At 39.1% G+C, this 22,201-nt stretch overlaps 1 protein-coding gene across 1 annotated transcript; it reads right to left on the reverse strand.

Moving 5' to 3' along the window:
- Positions 1-1,741: 1,741 nt before the first annotated feature.
- Positions 1,742-21,798, reverse strand: RBP3 (retinol binding protein 3). The gene is made up of 4 exons (XM_074236189.1): positions 18,751-21,798; positions 12,088-12,278; positions 7,743-7,885; positions 1,742-2,070 (listed from the first exon to the last, which is right to left on the reverse strand). The coding sequence occupies exons 1-4, from the start codon at positions 21,796-21,798 to the stop codon at positions 1,742-1,744; spliced, it is 3,711 nt and encodes a 1,236-aa protein (XP_074092290.1).
- Positions 21,799-22,201: the final 403 nt, after the last annotated feature.

The raw sequence follows: 22,201 nt of genomic DNA on the forward strand, positions 1-22,201 counted from the left end.
GTGCTTCCCTGCATTCCATTTAGAAAGGGGAGATCTCTGCCAGCTTCATTACCTGTCTCTGAGAGGGAAAAGATAATAAACTTATAAATGAGAACAAAATATTTTTCCCTAACCACTTCCTTAGTTTAAGTCGAATGTATCTCATGTCCTTTTTCAAAACTTTTCTCTCTTCTCCTCTCCTTTCCTTTCTTCTCTTTCCCTTGGTGATATTATCTGACAAACCTTTGCTTGTATTATCCCAGAAGCAGAGGAATGAACAGTTGTGGTCAATTGGCATGAAAAATTCAGCAGTTTCTACTGGAATAACATTGTTAAAACAAACAACTTTGAAGAACTAAGATTAATGCTCATGCCTGATCATGAAGGCTGCCCATCCTTGATAGGGGGTGATGGATTCAGTGTATAGAATGACACGTACATTTTTGGACATGACCAAGGTAGAAATTCATTTTGCTTGACTGTGCATATTTGTTATAATGGTTTTGTTTTTCTTTCTTTCTTTTTTTTTTGAAGGGGAGATGTGGAAGGGAGAGAAAATAAATATTTTAAATTGGAAAAATAAAAAAAAAGAAGAAACTCCTTAGTTTTCATTTTGGCTTTACAGAGGATTTTTAGATTTTTATTGGAAAACTTGGGGTTGTAGTGAATGTAGAAATTCTGTAGGTGCCATGAATCACTTCTGAAATTATCTTGACCTTGTCAGACTATACTTGGAATTCTGATCTTGGTTCTTGTTCCATATTTTAAGGAAGGATGATTAAAAACTGGAACATGTCTAGAAAAGAGCAACCAGGATGGAGAGGATTCTAAAAACTATCTGGTTTTTTTTTAGGTTTCTTTCTTTTTTTTGCAAGGCAAACGGGGTTAAGTGGCTTGCCCAAGGCCACACAGCTAGGTAATTATTAAGCGTCTGAGTCCGGATTTGAACCCAGGCACTCCTGACTCCAAGGCCAGTGCTTTATCCACTATGCCACCTAGCTGCCCCTTAAAAAGTAGCTTAAATAAAAACTTATTAAAGGAAAAGGTTTCACCTATTTACTTTTAGATTAGAATTAAATTAGATTTAGATTAGATTTAAATCCAGAATGTTGACCTAGTCCTGTCCCTCTTTTTATACCCAAGGCAACTGGTACCTGTAGCAATTAAGCGATTTCCCCAAAACTATATTGGTAAAGCCTAGATTTGATCCTAGTTCCTTTGGTCCCAAATCTGTTATTCTTGTTATCAAACCACATTGCCTTAAGTAATTAACAAAGAAAATGAAAATCACTACCACAGATTCCCTAGGGAAAGAGGGATTAGAGGGATTAGAAAGATTTTGAAGCACTCCATTGGGTATAACTAGAATTAATCCATAGCAGGAAGATAGTGGAAGAATTCAACTCTTTGGAAGAAAGAATTTTCTAAGAGCAAGACAAAAAGTGAGATAATTATTTACTATTACAAGTAATGAATTGCTCATCAATGGAAGTATTCAAGTTGGAGTTGATGATCTGTCGTCAGTGGTACTGTAGAGGAGTGGGGAAGTGATTGGGTTGGACAAGTTGATCAAGTGCTATAGAAAGATAAGCAAAACCAAGCTCTACCAGATGTATTCATATCGTTCAGTCTTAGTCTTTATGAGTAGAGTTTATATAGTTATATAATATCTAGGCACAGACCTTCTTTTTGTATATTGATAAATTTTAGGACAATTTTAATCTAAGAGGACATTTACATGGCTTCTACCAGGCCAGGAGGCTTATTTTGCCCTCTGCAAATGATGGGTAAACATCTCCTTGGCTTTACGCAGGGCTTGGTCAGCTGGAACTTCCACATGAGGGGTCACTCCTATTCCCTCCCAGGAGGGTTTGTTTTCAAAGCCAATGGATCGAGCAGTAGGAATGGTGATGTAGAGGTCAGTGTCATCCACATGGTAAGTCTGGGGAGGTTGACAGCTACCGCTGGTTACTTCCCCAATGACCAAAGCCCTCCCGAGTCCTTGCATAATATACACAAATTCCTCTGCAGCACCTGCAGTCATGCTGCTGGTGAGGACAATCACACTCTTTTTGGAACCATATCGTTCACCTGCAAGAGACAAAGTTGATAGAATGTAAGGTCCCGGAGGGCTAAGATTCTTTTATTTTTCCCTTTGTATAGCCAGCACCTAATATAGTGCCCACTGCACTGGAAGTGCTTAAGATACACTATTGATTGACTTGACTGACTGAAGGTCTCACAATGATGAATCAGAAACATCCCCCTGGGAGGGTAAGGAGGGCTCTAGGTGCCTTCCTTTTTGGGTCTATTGCTGACACCTTTTGTGACCATGGAAGGAACACTCAGGCTAGAGTCCTAATTCTGACTTTGCCAATTACTCGTAGGATCATAGATTTAGAGCTAGTAGGGATTGTAGAAGCTCATGTGTTCATTTTATTGATGAGGAAACTGAGGCACAGAGAAATTAAATGAAATTCAAGTGTACAAAGCAAGATTTGAACCTGGGCCATCTTGACTCCCAGTCCATTTCCCTATCCATCGTTGTGATGTCACTGCAACTGACTGTATTTGAATTCCTCATCTGGAAATTCATACTAACAGGTGTAAAACTTTGTTATCTTTTTGGTTACAAAACCATTTGCACTCATTATATTCAGGCTTCCTAACAACTCTTTAAGGTGGGCACGATTATGATTCTCATTTTACAACTGAGGAAACTGAGGGTCAGAGAAAAAATGGACTTCCCAAGTCCACATATCTTTCTTACAGAGACAATTTTCACCAGGCCTTCTGATTTCCAGTTTTGCACTTCTTTTATATTAACACTGAATCATTAGATTTAGAGCTACAAGTGGTCTCAAAAGTCATCTAACCCAATGCTCATATTTTATAATTGAGACAAATGAAATAACCAGAAGATGAAAAGATGTAGATTGTGAATGGTAGAATTGAGATTCAAACTTGGATCCTCTAATTCTAATTCCATTATTCCCCCCACCTCACTCTTTTACTTTTTCATATAATATGCCTATAGTAGAGATCAAATGAAATAATGAATGGAAAAATTCTTTGTTATAGCAAAACACTACGTACATTTCTCCATTTTAATGGAAATATTTTCCATAAACTCTTTAAGACTTGTGGGAGAAGTCCTTTCAATATCCATGTCATATTTTCAATATTTATTTTTATGTAACAATTGAGTTATGGAAGTGTCTACCAGAATGAGTTTTGATTTCTTCAGAATGGAGAATTGTACAACTCTAAAAAAACTGAGTTAGTGACTTTAATAAAGATATAGAGATTGTATTTATCAAATTTGCAATTGAAACAAATGGCAGCTGAGTAGATCAGTAGGTAGAGTATAAGACTTCTAGTCAGTAGGACTTGAGTTTAAATCCAACCTTATACCCACATCACCTGGGAGACTCTGGGCAAGTTACTTAACCCTGTCTTACTCTCCTCATATGTAAAATGGCTGTAATAATAGCACTTACCTTCCAGGATTGTTCTGAGTATCAAATAAGATAATACTGACAAACCATAAAGTACTATGTTATTATCATGTCTATCATATCCAAATCCTGGGATAGTTAAACCCACTGGAAAGCAGAGTCAGGTTTCAAAAGGATCTTGATAGGCTAGATCATTGAGTTAAATTTAATAAAGTAAAATTTAATAAGGATAAATGTAATTTTAAACCTGAGTACAAATATAAAGGGAAGAGGTATAAAGGGAGTAATTATTCTGAACAAAATTTGGGGATTTTAGTGAACTGTAAGCTCAATATAAATTGTACGATGAGTTATTCAAAAAGGCAGATAAAATCTTGGTCTGATTAAGAGAGGAATTGTTTTTGGAAATATGGTAGTTGGACATGAAGTTAGGAAGAACTGAGTTGAGATCTGACCTCAGATACTTATATGTCCTTGGGCAAGTCACTGAACAGTGTTTGCCTCAGTTTCTCATCTGTGAAATGAGCTGGAGAAAGAAATGGCAAATCACTACAGCATCTTTGCCAAGAAAACCCCAAATGGGGTCACCAAGAATCGGAAACTGAAAAAATGACTGAACCCAGAGTCCCACTGAACTCTGACAGCATGATATGGAATATGGTTCATAGCTAAATGCCACAGCTTAAGAGGATTGTTGATAGATTGGTGAGGATAGAGAGGACTGCACTCAGGATGGTGAAGCGCCTTATATCCAGGTCATATGAGGATTGGTCTTAGGAGCTAAAGATGTTTAATTTTAGAGAAGAAAGTCTGAGGTGGAGTGAGGACAGGAGGGATACCTTCAAATATTCTAAAGATTTTTTGTCAGAGGAATCATACCCCCTCCGTTGGACCTCAGAGGGCAGGGCAGAATGAGGAGAAATGGGTAGAAGTCATAAAGAGGTCATTTAAGGTTTGCTCTCAGGAAAATCTTCCTAACAATGATAGTTGTCCAAGAGTGAAGTAGGCTTTCTACAGAAGTGATGGCTTCCCCTTCCTGGAAACCTTCAAATGGAGGCTGGACACCCCCTATCTGGTTATGTTATAGATGAGATTCTTTTAGTCTGTGAATTGGACTAAAGAAGTCACTGACCTTCCATCCAATTCTCAAGTTCTCTAATTTTATGCCAGTAGTTGTACTTCCTCTAAAATATCTTAGGATGCAAGATTTAGAGCTTTAAGGGAAGTTAGAGGTCATCTTGCCCAGCTCCTCCATTTTAATATGAAGAATCAGACCTTACAAGGTTAAGGGATTTACCTAGAATCACAAAGGTAGTAAGTGCCAGAGTTGGGATTTGGACCCAGATCTTCTGTTCTCAGCGGTAATACTCCTTATACTATACCACATTGTCTGGTATTATTGCTTCATCTCTTTGGATTGTTGGAATTGCCTGGGTGAGAAGATAATCAAGAGGATTTTTTTCCCCTTCTGCTGATTTCTCAGACTTTGTCAATAGTGCAACAACATTATAAAACTATAAGTGTTATGAATTCCCAAACCTCAGACACATCTGTGTTCCAACAGAAGGACAAAGGAAAAAACTAACATCAATAGGATTTTTTAGTTATCTCTACAAGGCTTATCTAAATCATGTCTTCCCTCCACTGAACTGTAGAATCACAAGCACATTCTCTGAATGCTCTAACACACTGGCACATGTCCTCATGGAATATTGAACTGAGGGTTCAAAGACTTCATTTCTAATCTTGTGGTTTCTCACCACTTCTCATCCCTTATAAGGCATGTTAGCCTCTTGAAATCACAGAATATCAGGATTAGAAGAGACCTAGGAGGTCATTTTATCTAAATATTTTGTCCAAACATAAACTTTCTCTATGGCATCTTTGAAAAGTGAGCAGGGAATTTTGCTTTCTTTTATTTTTGCATTACCTCCATTTCTGAATATCTTTCCTTCCCTTCTCCTAACCAGAGAATTGTCCCTTATAGAAAATATTTATAAAGAGGAAAAATTATTCAGAAAACCCAATTCATCAACAGTATTTGTTATATATATATATAATATGTAAAATATATAATATGTAAAATGTATAATATTCCATAAACCTAATTCCCCACCTCTTTAAGAAGGGTAGGGACCTGTATTTTCTCAAAGCTTTTTCAGGGACAAGTTTGATAATTAGAATTATGCAGCATTCCATTTCATTTTTCTGTTTTTCCTCTTGTTTAACAATCTTGCAATTATTGTATATAATCTTTTTTGATTGTTTACTTTGATATTAATTACTTCACATAAATTTTCTTGTGGTTATCTAAATTTCTCATAGTCATCATTTCTTTCAACATAGTAATATTTCATTTCATCCCTGTACCATAAAGTTAGTTGTTCATTTCCCATTGATTCTCAGCTTTGCCTTCCTACCCTGGAGCTATGCCATCTTGACGGGTCACTAAACAAAGTACATACCACCTAGTCCAATTGTTTAAACAATATTAGACCAGCCTAAATTTTCCATTTAAAACTGCTTTGAAAGGACTCAGATACAACTTAACATTTATCCCTATGAAATTTCATTTCATTTTCAAAGTAAAGACTGATAAATTTCTTTTTGTGAGGGGAGGGAAGTAAGATTGGGGGAAAAAATTGTAAAACTCAAAATAAATAAAAATTTTAATAAAAATATAAAAAAAGAAATTTCATTTTATTTGCTTTGATCCCATGTTCTAACTTGTCAAGATTCTTTTTTGAACTGATTCTCTCACCCAATTAATTAGTTAACCCTTCCAGCTTTGCAACATCTGCAAATGTGCTAAGTTTATCATTTATATCCATATTTAAATCACTGATTAAAATGTTAAACAAAAAAGAAATAAGCACAGATCACTGGAGTACTTCACTATAACTTCTTTCCTTTTGACTAAAGGATTTCTCAAAGCATTTCTTAGTTTAGGGTATTTAATTCAAGGGGGTATTTTTTCCCTTTTGTTCTGATCTATTCTTTTGGTCTGATCATTCACCCAGCTCTGAATCTACTTCATTATATTATCATTTAGACATGAGTCCAGAGAGACACTATCAAATGCTTCAGTTAAATCCAGATGAGCTATATCTATAGCATTGTGTATCAGTAAACTTGTTAAAAATACCGAGTGAGATTAGTCAAGCATGACCTATTTTTGATGAAATCATACTGAATCTTTGCTATTACTGATTTCTCCCAAGAAATTTACTAGTCATATCTTCTAAATACATACATATATATATATATATATGTATATACATATTGGAATATATATATATATATATATATATATATAATTGGAACTTTTCTTGGAATTGAAGTCAATCAAGTTAACTGGATTATAGACTGCTGATTTCATTTTCTTCCTATTGTTGGAAATTGAGATGCCAGTTGTATGTCTTTTATTCCTTATCATCACTCCGAGCTCACTGACAGTGACTCAGCAATCATATATCTGTCAGATTTTCCATGATGTACAATTCATCAAGGGTAATTAGGTGAACTCTTACTATAAATCTACTTATCTAGAATATCAGTTCTTTCAGTCATTTTTTTTCTTTCAAGGAGTTTAAGATTATTCTCCTTAAAAGAGAAATTAGAAACAAAATATGAACTGGACAGCCCTGCTTTTGCTCTATTGTCCATTATCATCTCTCTACCTATCTGAACTACAAATTTGATCTCTCTTTGGTTCTCCATTTTCCTCAATTAAAAAAACCATAATAACAAATAACAAACCAAATGCCACCCCAGAAGTCATTTTATTGTCCTTAAACCTTGCCATCTCCAGCTAACTGCTCTTACTATTCCTGCTCTTTTGTATTCCTCTTCTAATACCTGCCTTTGTTTCCATCTTATATATCTTTTAGAATACAAGTTGGTTGATGAGTTATTTGTATATCTAAATCAATTTCTTTAGACCAATTCTTTTCCTCCTCTAAGAAATTCTTTAAGGACCACCTAGGCCAATATTGCCTTTTCCAGTTATGTATTTCCCTAAAATAACTGTCCTGAACCAGGGAGTCTCAACCTAGGGTCTATGAACTTGAATTTCCAATTGGACTAGTTTCTAATGTTTTTAGTTTCCTTTGTCCTCTTATGAATTTTATATTTTGTATCTTTAAAAGAATCATTCTGATAAAGGTCTCTAGGTTTCACCAGATTGTAAAGACACAAAAAAAATTTACAGATTCCCTAATTCATGCTGAAGAACGATTTGAAAAGAAATCATGTTGTAATGAAAACCAATCAGGTAAAAGTTTATCCTCTGGCTATCCCTCTCACCTGTGACCTGAGGCTGTGTCCAGATTTCACTGATGGAATCATTGGGTCTGTTGTAGATCCGGTCTAGAAGGACCTTTTGACCTTCATCAAAGAAGTAGGAACACAGAGCTGAGATGGAGGAAGTGGGGCCTCCTATATTGAACCTGTTGGATATTAATTAGAATTAGAAATTCTAGAAACCAAACTAAGACAACTTGATAATAGAAGTCATTCCATTTTCCCATCTACTGTGAGTATAGATACATTTTTTGTCTAGATTGCTTTCTGGGTCATCATTTTTTTTTTTCATGAAATTATAAAATCCTAAAGTTGAGAAGAAATTCAGTGACCTGTTGTGTCACATGACCCAGTACCTAGTCACATTGTTTCAATTTTCTGACTTGCAAAATGAGGAAGGTTGTAATAGAAAATATCTAAAGTCCCTTCTAGTTTAGAAATTCTAGAATTTAGAAAGATGTTCATCTTAGCAATAGGGAAAAGGTGCAATTACTACTTTAGGATATGGACTTTTGCTTACACTTCAGTTTCCTCATTTGTAAAATGAGGTTGATGGAATAAATGATCTTTGAGGTAACTTCCTTAATCTGCTTAATTTTTTTGAGGCAATCATTGTTGTGCTTTGCCCAGAGTAACATAACTAGTAAGAGTCTGAGACTGAATTTGAACTAGTCTTCCTGACTTCAGGACTGATGCTCTGTCCATTGCACAACCTGGCTGCCCTGGAATCTATTTAAGTTTAATCTGCATTATTATCACTTTCTTGAGGCTAGTCAACTAAGATCACAATAAACCAAGCTCTGATTTATGGGGTTTTTTTCAGATTTTTGAGGTGTAAATGTTCACTCTGAGAAAATAGTGATTGACTTTTCCAATTAGAATTTGATGCCTGCTTCTACTGAATCTTTGAAACTAGGAATCCAAGATATGAAAATACTCCACAGTGTGATAGATATGGAACTAAAAGGGAACTGAAAAATAATTTTGTCCAAAATATTTATTTTTATGTCAATAAACTGAGGTCCAAAGTGACACTTATAATATATGTTACAAATAGCTGAGCCAGATGTTAAATCCAACGTTTTTAACTTGATCCCAATTGCTCCTTCCACTGCAGGCCAACCTTCATTACTTTATAAATTGTAAACATCATAGATTAGAGGTGACCATTTGGGCACCAGCAAATTTCCAACAGAGATTATTTTTAACAATAATCAAAGGACCCAGAAAAAAACCCAGCAGCCTATCAAAGGACAGGCTTTATGGAAGGCCAGGATATTGATCAAGAAATCTTCTCAAATCCTCCTCCTCGGAAACCTCCAATTTCCCTGCCTCTCTTCCCCAAACTTATGTTGGTCAAGATAGGTAGTAACAATTTCAAATATAGGACAAAGGGAAACAATTTAATTCTGTTTCTGAGTACCCAATGAAGAACTAGCCAAGTTTGTTTTTGTGGAGTCTAGTGCCACCTAGTGATCGCCTTGGGTAGTGATTCCTTAGTGGGGAACTAAGGGTGGTGAGCCTCCACCTCAACTCCTCTCCTTGGCAGAGTGGAGAGGGACTCCATACTTCTTCTGTTTCCCTCTCCCATTCTTGGAGAAGAGAAATACTTTTCCTCATCTTGTGACTCACTTGTCTCTTTGATCTCCTAAAAGTGATGGGGGACATGGGTAAATTAGAACATTCAGAACTTGACCACTGCTCCAGAAGGAGATGCTAATTTCTCTGCTTTAAGGCCTTATCTCTGTATCGGATGAGAACTATTCTCCCACACATATCCAAATAATTTGAGTCTCTATGTAATACGATTGAGATCTAGATTTTCATTTCAGTTCTACCAGTAACTAGCTGTGGGACTTTGGATAAGTTATCCCTTCTTTTTGAGTCTTATTTCCTCCTTTGTAAATGGATTGGACTATATGAACCTTAAGGTCTCTTCTAACTCCAAAGTATTTTTATGTTTCTGAAGAGGTATGGGCATAGTATTGGACCATTCATTTCATTAATACAAGGATTTCTCTGGTGAGGAAACTTCCTTTACTAAGGCAAACTAGTATCCTTTCTGGAACTTATTTTTAGTTCTAGAGTAGTTTCTAGAACAAACTTGTTCTTGCAGTTCCAATACTCCAGAGCTCCTCAACCAGATTAAAATGTTATTGAGAAACATTTAGCAAAATAAATAAAACACAATAGTATGTAGATAATGCTAATAATTTGTTGTTTCCTAGGTGAATATGGGGTTATTAGGATTGCTATGTATAGTTTAGTGTTATTAGGATCCTTATGTATAGAATGACTTCAGTTCCACTGCTTTAGAACATTGCCATTTTTGTATGGCATCATCAAGACTCATCAAGGCAGATGAGTCTTGAGTTTAGGTATTCCTTATTCAATGAAATCTCCCTGTAGTCTCTAGGCCATTCTGCCTCTTGTTCCTGAAAACCTATGTTCGAATTATTTTTTTTCCCCAAATCAAGGAGAAGAGTCTAAGCATACATATACTTAGTCTCTTCTTCTTACACACACACACATTTGAAGAGAGAGAGAGAGAATCTAATATATGCTACTCACTTGGCCAAAAATCTTACAAATATTTAATTCTCACATGAATTCTTTGGGGTAGATGTTACCATTATCCCCATTTTATAGTTGAGGAAACTGAGGCAAGCAGAATTCAAGAGACTTACCCAGGTAGTATGTGTCTGAGGCTAGCTTTGAATGTATTACTTCCTGACATATTTCCTAAATACACAGTGATACCCCCCAGTTGCCAAATCAGGTTTAATTTATAGACATAAGGGGAATCTTTCTATATAAGGGGGATTCTAATTTTTTTTGTTTTTTGCTTTTTCTAAGGTCATGGGATTAAGTGACTTGCCCAAGGTCACAAAGGTAGGTAATCATTAAGTATCTGAGGTTGGATTTGAACTCAGGTTCTCCTGACTTCAGGGCCAGTGCTCTATCCACTGTGCCACCCAGCTGCCCCATAAAGGGATTCTTTAAGAGAATTTATTTGAAAAATTCTGTGAAATAAATGATTAATCCTGAATTTACATTCTTGAATTCCTTTAGGGAGGAAACATGCTGTTGCATCCAGGACTTTTTTTTTCAGGTTTGTATTGGCCTCTTCTGTCATAAGTAGGTCAATAAGAATCTTTAGATGTTCATTCATTCTAAGAAATATGCTTGGTGGCATTGAATTGGAATAGTGAAATATCTTGGTCTCGTTCAGTCATAATTAGCAACATCTGGGCAAGTATTGCCTAGGGCAAGCAGGGAAAGCACCCTCACATCAACTTTACTGTTCATGATATGAAAATAATACAAGAAGTAATTAAGATAAATTGAGTCTAATGGGAAGAAGAATTAGTTGCTATAATGGCTTAGAGGCTAGAATCTCAGAGTTAGAAAGGATCTCAGAGACCTAAAAGGGTTTGACCCAAAGGGTCTGGGGTCCCATGGTCTTTGATCAGAGAAGACTTGGTTATCACCTCTCCAAGATATTGAGGCAGGCAAAGTACCATGGGGATTTCTGCCCTCACAGGGGAGGAGGAAGTAGGATGTTTATTCAGGGAAGGTAGTAGGGTGGCTGGTCAAAAGGAAAAGCTGAAGATGTGATAGAGTGGAAAGAGTACTATCTTTGGAGTCAGAGGAACTAGGTTCAAATTCAGACTCTGATATTTACTGTCTATGATACTTTGGAGAAATCAGTTCATCTTCCTGGACTTTGGTGTTTCTATTTGTTAAGGGAGAAATTTGGTCTAGATGGCTCCTGAAGATCTACATTGGTGTATAATTTATAAATAAATCCAAGGTAACAAAACAACAATAAGGAAAGAGGACAGAGAAAATTTGGCATTGGGGAAGGTAAATTTGGGCTGATTATTTCTTTTTTAGGGAGAAAAGGAGGAAGAAAAGTTTTATTTATAATTAGCTATCTCATCATCTTGAAGACAAATATTTCTTTCCGTTCTCTTGGTTTCTAGATCATAATCTCAAATAATTTGTTGCTGTATTGTTCACTCATGTCCAACTCTTTGTGACCCCGTGGACCATAGCAGACCAATACTGTCCATGGGTTTTTCTTGGCAAAGATACTAAAGTGGTTTGCCATTTCCTTCTCCATTAGATTCAGGCAAACAAAGATTAAATGACTTGCTCAAGGTCACATAGCTAGGAAGTATCTGAGGTTCTATTTAAACTCAGGTCTTCCTGAGTCCAGTCCCTCTGTCCCTTGAGTCACCTGGTTGCCTCCCAAGCTAGTGACAACTCTGGTTTTATTTAGGTCTACTGTTATCTTGTGAGCTAGATTTCCAGCCAAAGTTTGGGGACCTTCTACCTTGTTTACCTCATGTCAATAATCATCCCATCCGTGTGCACGACCTTCTTCCATACATGCTCCACCAGGAGATCAGAGACTTGGGTGAGCAGCTCACAGTCTCCAAACATGTCAAACCTTAGGTAGCCGATGTTGCCCTCAAACACATTGGTATGAAAGGAAAACTTGATCAGTTCTTCAAAGGCGTCAGGAGAGGGAAGCTGATAGAATTCAAAATAAGACTAGGAAAGTCATAGAATTCATTTATTCAACATTTACCAAATTTTCTTTTAATAGCTGATCACAGATGGCATAGTGGAGAGAAGACCAATCTAGGAGTTAGGATAATTTGAATTAAGTCCTTTCTCTGACATAGATTGTGTGACCCTGGGTCTCAACTTAACCCAATCTCCTAGACAACTCTCTAAGATGAGTTGCTAGTCCATATCTGTGGAGAAAATTTTTTCACTGGGAGTTCCTTGCATGACTGAAATCACATATACATGTATATATATATATATGTATATATGCTTATATATATACATATATATATATATATATAAATCAAGAAGAAATTGAATAAATTTCATGAATTTTTTTTTGGCAAAGCAATGGGGTTAAGTGCTTTGCCCAAGGTCACACAGCTAAATAATTATTAAGTGTCTGAGGACAAATTTGAACTTAGGTCCTCAAGGTCCAGATATCACCTTGATATGAACGGAAACCTTAAATATCAGTTGCAAGTCAAAAACTCAGAGTGGGAGGTTTATAGAATTAACTAGTGTGGTGTGGTATGAAGAGAACTAATCTTCAAAACTAGGAAGATATGAATTAAATACCCATCTCTAGGGGCAGCTAGGTTGCATAGTCCTTAGAGCACTGGCCCTGGAGTCAGGAGGACCTGAGTTCAAATATGACCTCAGATGTTTAATGATTGCCTGTGTGACCTTGGGCAAGTCACTTAACCCCATTGCCTTAAATAAATTTTAAAAAAGAAAAAATGTCATATCTCATCCATCCTGGGAGAAATCTGAACCTCTCCTGACCTGCATACAATACAGGTAATTTTCCTTACTTGGGAGTGCTCAATACCATTGAAAACAAGATTCGGACCCTATTACTTTATTTCTCAGATACATCTCATTTGAACATATTCAAGGAATGTGATTAACACTGAAAGAATTTTTGAAATATGTTTGTTGTGTGTTTCAATATCTAGATGAGAAATACAAAGAACCCCTAAATTGCATATCCCACACAAATTCTCATGCTCTCTAAAGAAAAAAAAAAGCAAAAAAGGATTTTCAGTAAGATTATTTTTAAAGCTAAGATGCTATTAAGATTCTTTATGCTCCTGTCAATTTATAGCCTAGAATCCTATAGGCTACCAATGAATCCCTTTAAAGAGCTAACAATTTCCTAAAAGATAGCTAATCATTAACTAATGTCCTAGCAGTGATGGGGTTGGAGGAGGTATTTATTTACAAAAAAAGATTATTTTTTAAAGTTCTGTTTATCTATTTCTGTGCTAAAATATTTCTTCCCTTCTCATTTTTGACTTACCCTCCTCATCCTCCAACCAGTTCTCAAATCTTATTGATCAAATTATATTTATCTATTCATATATTTATCCATGACTACACAAGTTCATCAAATCCAGGGAATCAGACACTGATAAGTTAGTAGGAAACCTGACCCTGTTGCTAATTTTCATCATGAATTGAAGGGAATCACTGGACTGTGTGACATCTCATTTTCTTCATCTATGGCTTGGGGGTCATGCAGCTAATTGGAGGTCTGACTTCTGGTCCTAATTTAACTATTTATAGTTTCCTCGTCTGTGGAATGGGTATCATTTCTGCTGTATAATGAAGAACAAATGGAATATTCTTTAAAATCTTTAAGTAAAAGAAAGGTAATGCTGCTGTTTTTACTCATACTAGTGATGATAATGATGAGAGGCAGTGTGATAGATTGAAAAGAGAGCTAGTTTTGGAGACTTAGTTTCAGAAAAAGTGCCAATTTCCATGTGTAGACTGAATTTTCTCTTGTAGGAGTTCTCTATACCATTGAAATTCAATTATTTTCCCTACCTTTCTTGTTCATTTCTGCCTCTATCCCCTATTCTACCCCTACCCCCAATCCCAGCCCCAACCTTATCTCTCCCTATTTTTGCCTCTATTCCACCCCCACCCCCCATCCCAATCCCTGTTCCTATTGCTAATAATGATATCATTTAAGCAAGTTTGGAGTTTGTTGGGCCAAATTATTACTCTGGACAACCTACAACTGAGATAGTCTCCTTAGCACTTTGAGAACCATGTAAATTTGAATTGCTTTTACTCTCATTACTTCTCCTTCATGGGCCATCTCAGACTGGATAATATAATATGGTGGGAATAGAAGTGGCCTAGGTCAGGACACCTGTGTTGTGGTTCCATCTATGTGGTCTTTGGGTGCAGTCCTTACTTCTCTAAGGCTCCATTTCTACAACTAACCAACAGGAGAGTAGGGTTAAAAGACCTCTAATGTCTCCCTCAGCTCTAGCATGTTGTGATTCCAGGAAAACCTTTGGGAAAATACTAAATGACATTTAAATTCTTTGCATTATTCAGAACTCCTGTATGTACTCTAGGGCCACTCCTTTGCTTCTTTTTTTGACCTCATCCTTTAGCTGACCATTTAAGGTAGGTTGTAGGCCTCCAGGCTCTGTCCTTGTCCCTTTCTTCTTCCTTCTCTAGGATCTTTACCTTGGCACCCTCATTTATTCCCATGGTTACCCCTAACTCCAATATCTACATCTCCAGTTATCTTCAACTTAATGTAGGAATTTTCATCTGGTTGTTCTATTGGCACCTCAGATTCAACAAGTCCCAAGTGGAATTTGCTGTCTGTTCTCCAAACTTGATTTTACTTTTCCCACCACTGGCATCACCACATGCAATGTTTACTATACCCTCACAATTTGTCTTTTTCTTTCCTTTTTCTTCTCTTTCATTCTATTAGTTTTGTTTTCCCTCTCCTTCATTTCTTTTGCTCAATTAGTTGCCAGATCTTGTCATTTGGAGCTCTGAAACTAACCTTTCCTTGAGAGGAGCATTGGTACAATGTTGAGAAGGTCAGCCTCAGAGTGAGAAGGACCTGGGTCCAGGTGTTGCCTCTTACACATACAAGATATATGACCATAGACAAGTCACTTATCCTTTGAGTACCCCCAAATAACTCTCTGAGGCTATAAGTTGCATTCAAATTCCTTACTTGCATATGTGGAGGGTTTTTCCATACTGGGAATTCCATACAAAAATGAAATCACAGGTCTGGGGACCCTCCTCATAGTAAATAATTTTTTCCATTAAATAAAATGTTTTAAAAGTTGCAAAGTCCTTGTGGGCAGAAATGGTCGAACCTCCCCCAGCATCTGGCACCAAAGCTTGAATGCTAAGCATTTAACAAAATTTTTGTCCATAATAGATAATAAGAATTGAAACAAACTAACAAATATTTGTTGAACTGAATTTGCTTTTCATTTCCTTCTTTGCCTTAGCTGCTGTACACCATCCCCTAGAGGCAGATTAATATAGCTGAGTTTTCTTTATTTGGGGGTTTAGGCCATGGACCTGATGTTTATACAAATGACATCAATGCCCTTCCTCTTTTATTTTCCCCTCCCTTCCCTCCCTCCCCTTTCTCTTCACTTTATTTGGCCATTGCACATGACCATCAGAGGCTATTGAGTTTGTCATTTCCAATCCAGTGGCCAGTGACAGGAATTCCACTTGATCTTTCGAGTGTGTGGATTGATTAATGAGGCCTGGGATCCAGGAATATACACATTACCTCCATGGCTTCGGTCTAACTCTATTTATGTGTGGTTCAGAAATCTTGAATTCATGTGAAAAAACCCCCCTCCTAGCTACACAGAGGTGATTTCAAAAGATACTCGACATTTTTCTCAGACTCGTGGTATGGGTGAGCAATAAAGGTCACTGAGAGAGGATAATTCCTCATCTTTTTAAGCCCTGTGGAATTTAACAACTATGCGTACGTGTATGTGTGTGTGCATGTGTATAACAAAGTGTTTTATTGGCATTGGTTTTAAAAAGGGCATCAATATTTTCTCAACAAGTGCTTAAAAAAGGCTTTCAGTAGAACCAAGCCTGCCCTACGCTGGACAGTCTATTCTGGTTTTAATGATCTCTAAGAACAACCTAAAGTTTATGAGCTCTATAAAACAAGCTTTGAGATTATTGAATTTCTGTCTTTGAATCCTTATGACCCTGCACAGAGCCTCATTCAAAGTAAGCAGAAATGAGTCTTGGATCAGAAATGGAATGAGATTTTTAGAGCTAAGAAGAATCATAGAAATCACCCTGACTTATCTCTTATTTTATATGTAGAAGAGCTAAGGCCCAGAGAGGGATAGGATTTGTCTCTAGTCACACACCAATCAAGAAGCCAAGCCCAGGACTCCCCGAGACCTTCTTCCAACTCCCCTTTGTCCTTATCCCCGTGCCATGGAAAGTCCAGGCCAAATAGAGAAACTTTAAAATGTTTAGTTTCAGGTTAAACTTGTCCTTGGAGAAGAATGAATGGTTGGTTCACAGGGCAAGAAAGATAAGACAATTATTCTGAGGAGCAATGATGGGGAAATCTGGCTTTAGACAATTTTTTTTGCTTCTTTATTTTTCTTATAAAAAAAGATAAACTTCAAACTCTTTCCTCTTTGTTCACGGAAAAGGAATTTGGGTCCATCCATTTTATAGGTTTAGTGGGATTGTGAGAGAAGGTGCAGGATAGCGGAAAGCCCTCTGGTGTGAAATCAGAAGAGACCTAGGTTTGAATTTTTTCTCTGGCTTTTACTAGCATAGGCAAATATCCTATCTCCCTTGGGTCTTAGTTTCCTCATTTGTAAAATGGAATATTAATGTCTCTATTAATCTGACAAAATAGGTTGGTTATGTTCTTCAGGCCTTTTTAGTATTATAATAATACCCCCAGGCATTTCCACATCAAACAACATTTGCTATATCCACTGCTTAGCCAATCTTTACTGTTCTTTTGTTGTATTCTATCCACCCCCAAGAAGAATGTCTTGCAAAGAAAACCCCAGATCAGATCAGGCTGAAATGATTCAACAACAACATATTATATAATCCAGAAAACATAAGTTATGCTTCTGAACAAGCCACTCTATTTCCCATCTCCTTGTCTTTGAACTGGTTGCCTACCATGCCTAGGTCCCCTTCCTTTGCATCTTTTGTTCCTACAATGGTCTAATGACTATTCTTCCCCAGTGGAACTCCAATTCCCATCCATGCCTTTGTACCAGCTATCTCCCATGACTAGAATACTCTCCCCTCTCTGCCATTTAGTTTCCTTGGCTTGCTCCAACTACATTGTATATTTGAACATATCTAGTTATTTACATGTTTCTCCCTTGAAAGGTGAAATCCTTAAGGCAAGAATTATTTTTACTTTTCTTTGAATTCCTAGCACTTGGCAGTGTTGGCATGTAATAGTTGGCTTGACTTGATGTGGTAAGAGCTTGGTCACTACTTTGGGGGATTGGATTTGTTCCTCTAAAAATAACAACATTTTATAATTATCAATTTAATTCATTCTCCTGGGCCAGTTAGGTGACACAGTAGATAGAGTGTCAACTTTGGAATTAGAAAGACTCATTTTCCTAAGTTCAAATCTGGCCTCAAATACTTACTAGCTCTGTGATCTTGGGCGAGTCACTTAATTCTGCTTGCCTTAGTTTCCTCATCTGTAAAATAAGTTGGAGAAGGAAACAAACAACAAACTACTCCAGTGTCTTTGCCAAGGAAACCCCAAATGAGGTCCATGAAGAATCAGACAGGACAGAAAAAAAATGACCAAACAATACTTCATTCTCATTAATTGCAAGAGAGGACCCTGGTAGGTTGAAGTTCATTAATAATTCCTCAAACTAATTTAAGTTAATTATTTCTACTTCTTTTTCTCCTATAAATTTCTTCCAGAATTACCAATACTGAACTATATTGACTAGGTTCCTTGACTTCTTTGGGCTACTTTGGTGAGTCCTCTGACAAAACCATGAAACACTCATAACATAAATAGATTTAAATATTTTAATATTTTCATTCTAAGCTGACCTGTCTATCTTTTGCTTATGGTACAATGTGGCCTGGTAAATTTGCCAATGTCCCTTTCTCTTGCAATCTGTAAAATGAGCAGTTGTGCTGATTCATTTTCTTGGGCAAAAGAATGAATCTTACTTTCATCAAATTTTGAAGTAGGGAAAGACTTCAGAGGTCATTTTGTCCAGTCCCTATCAGAAGCATGAATTTCCTTTACAATTTACCCCCCCCCCAAACTATTGCTTAAACAACTGCAGTGAGAAGGAACTCATTACTTCATGAGGCAGTCTACTTTATTTGTTGGATAGCTTTATACCTTCCCTCATTTGGAATTATCTCCTTTTAATAATCCATTAGTGCTGAAAAACTTTCAGAACATATAAATGGAAAGATAAAATAAAATATCAGTTAAAAAATAATCCATTAGCCCTGCCCCTTCCCCTTGGAGCTAAGCAGAATGAGTTTAGTGAATATGTAATCCTTTACTCTTTCTGCTTAAACCATAAATACTATTTTAAAAGGGCTTCCCATTGTATTTGATACTATCAGGGCTATTCTGGAGTCTCACCTGCATGGGAACAATCCCAGGGATGCGGTCCTTGGCATCTTCTGGGATATGGGCTGCCTTCAGGTGTCTGTCTCCAGAAAGAATCTGCAGATCTGCCCCCAACATGTCAGCCAGTTCCTCTTCTGAGATGACTTGTCCATACTGAGTCTGGAGTCTTGCTAACTTTGCTGCCACAATGGACCCCACCTCTGGAGAGGCGTAATTATCAGCAACAAGCTTTCCAGCTGTCTGGAGAATGGTGGGCACCTTGGCACGAAGGGCGATGATGTCCTGGGTGGTGATGAGGGCCTCACTTGCTAGCACACTAACATCAGGCTCAACCCCAGTCATATCCCAGGCTTTGCCGGTGACTGGACTGATGGCCACCTGGGTGGGCATGGAAGCATAAAGGGTGCTATTCCCCACTTGATAAATGCCTATTGAAAGGGCTCCTCCTGCTGTGGGCTCACCAATGATGGTGGCCCGCTGCAGGTCCTTCATGGTATGAGCAAAGGCCTCGGCTGCAGAGCCACTGGTGTGGCTGATCAGAATATACAGATCCTTCTGGGAACCATAACGTTCTCCAGTCACATGAGGCAGAGTCCAAATCTCTGTGACCTGGGAGGATGCCCGATCAAAGATAGTGTACAGGTGCTTACGGGGTTCAGCTTCGAAAAAGTAGGAGCAGAGGAGGGGCACAGCATTGGAGTAGCTCCCAGGGTTGTACCTCAGGTCCACCACCAATGCTTCCGTGTTTACCAGCTTATTCCATACGAGCTCCACCAGCTGTGACCCAATGGCTTGCACTGTTTCTGCATCCGCCATCATGTCAAAACGGAGATAGCCCAGCTGCCCGGGGAGCACCTCTGTCTTGAAGAGGGCCTCGATGAGGTAAGTCAACTCCTCAGGGGAAGGGATCCCCTTTTGGGATGGAGACAATTCTTCAGGGACTGGCTCCCCAGAACTATGGAATACATGTAGACGGTGGTCCCCAGACACCTCCTGCAGGTCACTGGTGAGTTGGGATGCTAATGACTCAAAGTCTACAGCTGTGCGGTAGGCCCCATGGAGCAACTTCTCCCCTAACAAAGCACCAGCTTGCCCAACTACTCCAGGGAGAGCATAATAGGCCTCCAGGAGGTGTCCCGTGCCTTCTACCAAGGCCCCTAGTCTCTGGTGAAACTCTATCACCTCCTGTGCTTTGTCTAGAGCTTCCTCAGCCAAGACGATGGCATCAGGGACAACTCCTCCCCCAAGCCAGCACTCCCCATGGTTATCAATGAAAGTGAGAATGGGCACAATAAGAACCAGGCTCCCATGGGGGGGCTGCAGTAGAGGAAAGGTCCGGGTATGCATCAGACTACCTGCTGTGATTTCCCCCACCAGGGTGGCCCGTCCCAGGGTCTGCATGAGGAAAGCAAACTCCTCTGCTGCTGTGGCAGTATGGTGACTGGTGAGCAGATAGACACCTCGCTGAGCTCCATAGGACTTGCCAAGCAGCTCTGCCTGGCTGTGGTACTCCTGTGTCTTGTTGGTCTGGCGATCATAGGTGGCAAAAAGGTGAATAGGGCCCTCAGCCGGGTCCTGGAAATAGGACAGGAGCAATGGAACTGCCGAGGAAGGCCCTCCAGAGTTGTAGCGGAGATCCATGATGAGATGGTCGGTGTCTTGGAGGGGGCCCCAGACCTGTCGGAGCACATAGGGAGCCAGTGTGACAAGGACTGAGGAGTCAGCAAACTCATCAAACCGCAAATAGCCCACATTCCCTGGCAACAGTGAGACCTGGAACACAGAATCTACCAGGGCTTGCCATTGGGATTCCCCCTCAGGCAGTGGCATGGAGGCAGAGGGAGCAGCTTCCTCTCTAGGTTCAGCCTCAACTATGGCTTCCTCTGGCCTCAGAACCCGGACAAAGAGCCTGGGGTCCTCGGACACGGCCTGTAGAACTGCATTGAGTTTGGCAGCCAAATCCTCCTCTGTAAGCACTGAAGAATAGTCGATGGCAGTCAGGTGATGGAGCAGGGCAGGTACCCTATCAACCAGAGTGTAATGATTCTGCAGGACTTCCATGAGACGCTGAATGGCTCCAGCTTTTGCCTTGCGAAGGGTGAGGACGGCCAGTGCTTTCTCCAGAGCCTGTTCTGCTGGAACCCCTACACAGGGCAACACCCCACTGCCTTCCCATGTCTGGCTTCCCCCACCAAGAGGGCTCAGAGAACATGCCACAGGCACAGTGATGAAAAAGTCCGACTGACCGATTCGCAGCTTTCGGAGATCTAGAGCCCCTCCTAGAGTCTGCTCTCCCACCACAATGGCCCGGCGCATCTTCTTGAGGATGTAGGCAATATCCTCGGCTACCCCTATAGTATGGCGGCTGGTGAGGACCACCATGTCCTTCTCCTCACTGTACCTCTCACCCAGCACCTGGGGCAGGGTCCAGATCTCTGTGGTAGTGTTTGATGGTCGATCGTATACTGTGTCGACATGCAGTAGGATATCCCCCCGGTGTAGGTAGGAAACGACAAAGGGGATTCCTGAAACTTGACCCCCCATGCTGTGTTGGAGATCCAACACCAGAGAGGAGGTTGCCATGAGCTTTTTCCAGATGTCATTCACAAGGGACTCCCCAGCTTTCTCTATCACCTCCTGACCAGGGATGTAGTCCACTCTTAAGTAACCCACATTACCCTCGAGTATCTGGTACTTGATCATTTGCTGCAGCAAACTGAGTAGTTCCTCCTGAGTGCTGTGGACAAATCTAGAGACTTGTTGAGGAGCCTCAGGGGCGCCAGGCTCATAAGAAATCACCAGCCGTGGGTCATTGAGAGAGCCCTGCACCCCTGCTGTCAGAATGCTGGCGAGCATTTGGGGATCAGAGATATCCAAGATCTCTCCACTCTTGGTTGCTTGTTCAATTGCTTCTTGCATTCCCATTAGGTTTTCTGGGAAGCAGTAGTTATCCAGTAAGATCTTGGCCATATCCAGAACCAGACTAGGTTGGAAGATTTGCTCTGCATGGGCCACATTAAATGGCAAGGCCAAGAACAGCAGGAGACACTGGCCAATCATTGGGAATCAGAAGAAGGAGCACACTTTGGAAAGAATCTCTCTTCTCTTTTAATCCACAAAGCAGTTTCTTCTGGGTTGTGAGCCTCTCTTTGTCAATGGCTATAGACAGAAAGCTGTATTCTAAATATGGGCGCAGGGAATAACGGGAAGGCTTTTTATCTCCATTAAACCTTTAATCTCATTAAATTGAAGTGCATCAGCCAAAGGGTGATAATGGTAGTCTGTCCTGCTGTTTACAACCCCATTAATGAATGTGGGTAAAGAACATGGTTTACTGGGACAGGTCCATTGTACCCCCATCTTTGTGCTGCTACTGAATATGCACTAGTCCTCTCCCCTTTGGATCTTCTGATGTAATAATTGGTCCCAGTGTTGTTTAACACCAAGTAATTCAACTGTAAAG

The sequence above is a fragment of the Macrotis lagotis genome, chromosome 4 (assembly GCF_037893015.1).
Source record: "Macrotis lagotis isolate mMagLag1 chromosome 4, bilby.v1.9.chrom.fasta, whole genome shotgun sequence".
In the NCBI taxonomy this organism is placed as follows: domain Eukaryota; kingdom Metazoa; phylum Chordata; class Mammalia; order Peramelemorphia; family Peramelidae; genus Macrotis; species Macrotis lagotis.

Excerpts from the sequence above, each read along its gene's own strand:
- RBP3 (XM_074236189.1), bottom strand. The coding sequence starts at position 21,798 with ATGATTGGCCAGTGTCTCCTGCTGTTCTTGGCCTTGCCATTTAATGTG. Across the intron at positions 12,279-18,750 it reads CTGGGATTGTTCCCATGCAG|CTTCCCTCTCCTGACGCCTT; the intron begins GTGAGACTCCAG and ends GAATTCTATCAG. Across the intron at positions 7,886-12,087 it reads GGGATGATTATTGACATGAG|GTTCAATATAGGAGGCCCCA; the intron begins GTAAACAAGGTA and ends AATATCCAACAG.